General features: G+C 40.3%; 1 protein-coding gene across 1 annotated transcript; it reads right to left on the bottom strand.

Moving 5' to 3' along the window:
* Positions 1-1,429: 1,429 nt before the first annotated feature.
* Positions 1,430-2,711, bottom strand: LOC105053360 (uncharacterized). The gene is made up of 2 exons (XM_010934465.4): positions 2,560-2,711; positions 1,430-2,457 (listed from the first exon to the last, which is right to left on the bottom strand). Exon 2 carries the CDS (start codon positions 2,371-2,373, stop codon positions 1,795-1,797), a length of 579 nt encoding a protein of 192 aa, XP_010932767.1. The 5' UTR covers positions 2,374-2,457; positions 2,560-2,711; the 3' UTR covers positions 1,430-1,794.
* Between the last annotated feature and the right edge of the window lie 966 nt (positions 2,712-3,677).

A 3,677-nucleotide genomic window follows, 5' to 3' on the forward strand; every position in this document is an offset into this window, starting at 1 on the left:
CGATGGTAAAAACACAGAAAAAAAATGCAGCATTCTTGAAAATATATGCAACCGACAAATAAACTTTCTTGATAAGACAATACCAAATATCAATTGCAGATAATGCTGAATGAAGATGAGCTAACGAACCACAAGGACCAGACCGACCAGTGGCATCCATGGTTTGCTAGTCCCAATAACATCACAAATGATACATTTGAGAGAAATAACAGAGCGCAGTTATCGGAAGCATGTGGGCTGGGACGAAACAACTCTGTTGCAAAGCTTTTCTGTGGTAATGCGGATCTTTATCTTATTAGGTAATCCAAGTATGTTCGAGATTTTAACGACCCTATTTTTTCAGAAGCAATAGAAAAATGCTTCCTATAAGAGTGAAGTATTCTGATGCAGTTCTGTTGAAGTAGAGGATGGAAACCAGAAAGTGAATAATAAATCTACCTTGACCATAATGTGAAGGAAAGCATTGGAAGTAACAGAAAATGTCAAAAGTTAAAGCCCATTAAGCAGACAGGATTTCCATGACAGCAGTCATTGCTCTTACAGGAACTAAGGCACTTCTACAAATTCGCTTATTCACTTAATCGGTGAAACATGCGACCTAACCAGACAGTAGCATCAGATTGGACAGAGATATGCACTCTCATGCAGTTGAATTTCATGGTGGAAAGTACAGAAGTGTTCCCACAATACAGACAATAAGCAAAACGGGAGAATAGCTGATATTTGAAACACGATGATTGACCAAGATTATCTTGCAATAACTTTACAAGCCAAGTGCAATCTACAAAATATCAAAACAATACAAGCAACAGCCAGAATGAGTGCAAGCAGTTAATCCTAGTGAAAAAGAATTAACAAGAACTCTCAAGGCATAACAGATACATTGCAAATTGCTGACACGGCAACAAAATCATATTCCCTTTGGAGGGGCCTCATAGTTTGAATTCCACCCTGGCCCCTGGGGCATAGGCACATATTTGCCAACCAACTAGAAAGCATAAGGTAGACAGAACTAACACAAACAAGACTAACCTCAAAAGAAACACAAAATAAACAGTAATATATCGCTTACACTACAAATCAGGAAAAAAACCTGGGCATGGAAGAACAAGTTTGTGTTTGTACATTGACAGCAAGCCAAAGGCCCTTGGAACTTTCCTATCAAATGCAACCAACCTTGTAACGTAACAAAGGAATCATCACATCTCCGATGATGAACTCACAAAGACCTCGATAGCTTTCGATTAAAAGCATACGTCCTCTCCAGATACATGCAGGAAGCCTAAGATTACTCAATGAGTTATAATATACTTCCAAAACAAACTTCAAAAGCTGGAAAGCAGAAGGAAAAAAAAAAAAAAAACCTCTCGAGGAATAAGTGCTAAGCTATACAACATTCAAAATCGTAAACTGCAGTTCCAACACAAGATAGACAACCGGTATTAATCAAGTCAACATCAAAACTGAACATACAGGAGTTCTAGTTGGGACATGAAAGTGAACTAAATCACATCCAAACTTCTCTTATGAAGCCCAAATTCAATATATATACAAATGCTTCCATTTGACAACCAAGCGCCACCAGTTCAATGCAGATGGGCATCAAGAATTCCCCACTTCATTGACAGAGCAATGAGGTCAAAAGAATGAACTTGACTAGCTAATTGCAAAGTAACCACAACAAACACTATATATACTTACAGGAAAGACTCTTCAATTGAACTGAAAATATGACAAATAGTTCAACCATGATCCAAAAGAACCATCTTTATCTTTAAAGAAAAGTGAAGCATATTACTGTACAACTACAAGCCGGTCCATGCCTCCATTGCCTCTGAGACCCCCTTTCTCCTCTTGACCCCACAGCTTTGCTCCTCCCCCATCCTCCTCCTCCCCCTCCTCCTCATCAGGATCATCAGAGCCCTTGGCCTTCGGAACGGTCACCACGAGCTCTCCATCGATGCAATTGGCGGTAGCCAGCGCCGGCCTGGTGCTCGGCGGGAGCCGGAACCTCCACCGGTCGAACTCGAGGCCGTCCAGGTCCCGGCCAGCGTCCCCGCCGCTGCCGGCAGGCCCATCGCCCCGGACCACAACCTTCATCACGCCGGGGTGGATCCGAACTGCGTGAGCCCGGAAGGTTCCGCCGACGAGGTCACCGGCGGCGGCGACGAAGCGGAAGTCGTCGGGACCCTCGTGGACTGCGACGTCGGCTTCGGCGGCGAGGGGAAGCTCGAGGACCTTGCTGAAGATGTGGGGCAGGCGGCGGAGCTTCTTCTGCCGGCCCAGCACGACCGCATCAGCCGCCAAGAGGGCGGCGCCGACGTCGTACCGGAACGTGATGTTCCGCTTCTTGGGAGCCGGATGAACCCTCATGGCCGCCGCCCCCAAAACGAAAACTCCAACCCTAGAGATAGCCGATCTTGAGAAATGGCCAAATCTGGAAACCTTGGGTTCGTCCTGGGACCAAGAATTTGAAGGAAAATCAACCAAAAAGGAGAAATAAATCAAGAAATTCCATTTAATGGGCTGTGAAATGCTCTTTCGGAAGGAAACCCTAACCCGAACGTGGTTCTGCAAACCCCGACCCAAGAGTGTGGAGAATAATGGAGGGTAGGAGCGGACGACCCAAGTAGGAAGATAAGAGAGAGATCAGAGACCTTCGGAGTGGGCCTTGGGGTTATTTCGGGGAATGGAAAAGTTATAGAACCGTTGTGGAATTTTTTTTTTTGGATGAAACCGTTAAAGAAAGTTTTGCATCAAGTTGGCTTCTTTACATCAGATCCACCTGGCATCAACAAAGGAAAATTCTTACCCTTTGAGAAATTTATAAACTATTTTTTTAAATTTTTTTAATAGCTGAGGATACCTGCCGTTGATTGAGTTTTGTTGCACTATGTTATTATTTTTTAATGCAAAGCTCCCAAATAACAATCATAACAATAGGGTTGCAAATAAATATCTCTTTGAATTTTGTACTACTGAATCGTGAACATCTACCTTAATGTAATGTCAATCTTATATTTTACATACTGCTTAAATAGGTTCATAATCTATCTAGTTTATAAATAAGAACTCATAGAAATCTCATTTAAATACGCAATTGCTACAATACATATATCAAAATATCAGCCAAATATCTATATGAGTCATTATTTATGCAATTATAGTGAGCCACGATGGAATTGGATGGGTTCCGGATCTATTTGAGTAATGTGGAAATTGAAAGGTTGACATTACATCATTCAAAATGTAAGTATTTGCAACTCAATATAAAATGTTGAAGGGTATTTATTTTTAAACCATAATAATATGATAATTGTCCAGCTACATCACCCATCATATTATATTAGAACTACTCGAAGATCCGCACATTGTCTAGAGCCAGATGTACGAAAATAATTTTTTTTCTAAATTTGATCGGATGGAAAAAAAAAATATAAATAATAAAATAATATTCATTCAAAATCTTAGAATCACTTCATATTCTCAACTACTTATATAAATAAGTTTTAATTATAAGAATATAATAATATAATTTAATATGAAAAAGTATTCTTTTCAGATGGTACAATATAATTAATAGCATAATTTAATGTAAAGAGATGTTCTTTTTAGATGGGACAACAAAATTTATTTGAAAAATAGAGAGGAAGGACATCTCAAGTAAAATCTCGTAC

This window comes from Elaeis guineensis, chromosome 10 (genome assembly GCF_000442705.2).
Source record: "Elaeis guineensis isolate ETL-2024a chromosome 10, EG11, whole genome shotgun sequence".
NCBI classification, from domain to species: domain Eukaryota; kingdom Viridiplantae; phylum Streptophyta; class Magnoliopsida; order Arecales; family Arecaceae; genus Elaeis; species Elaeis guineensis.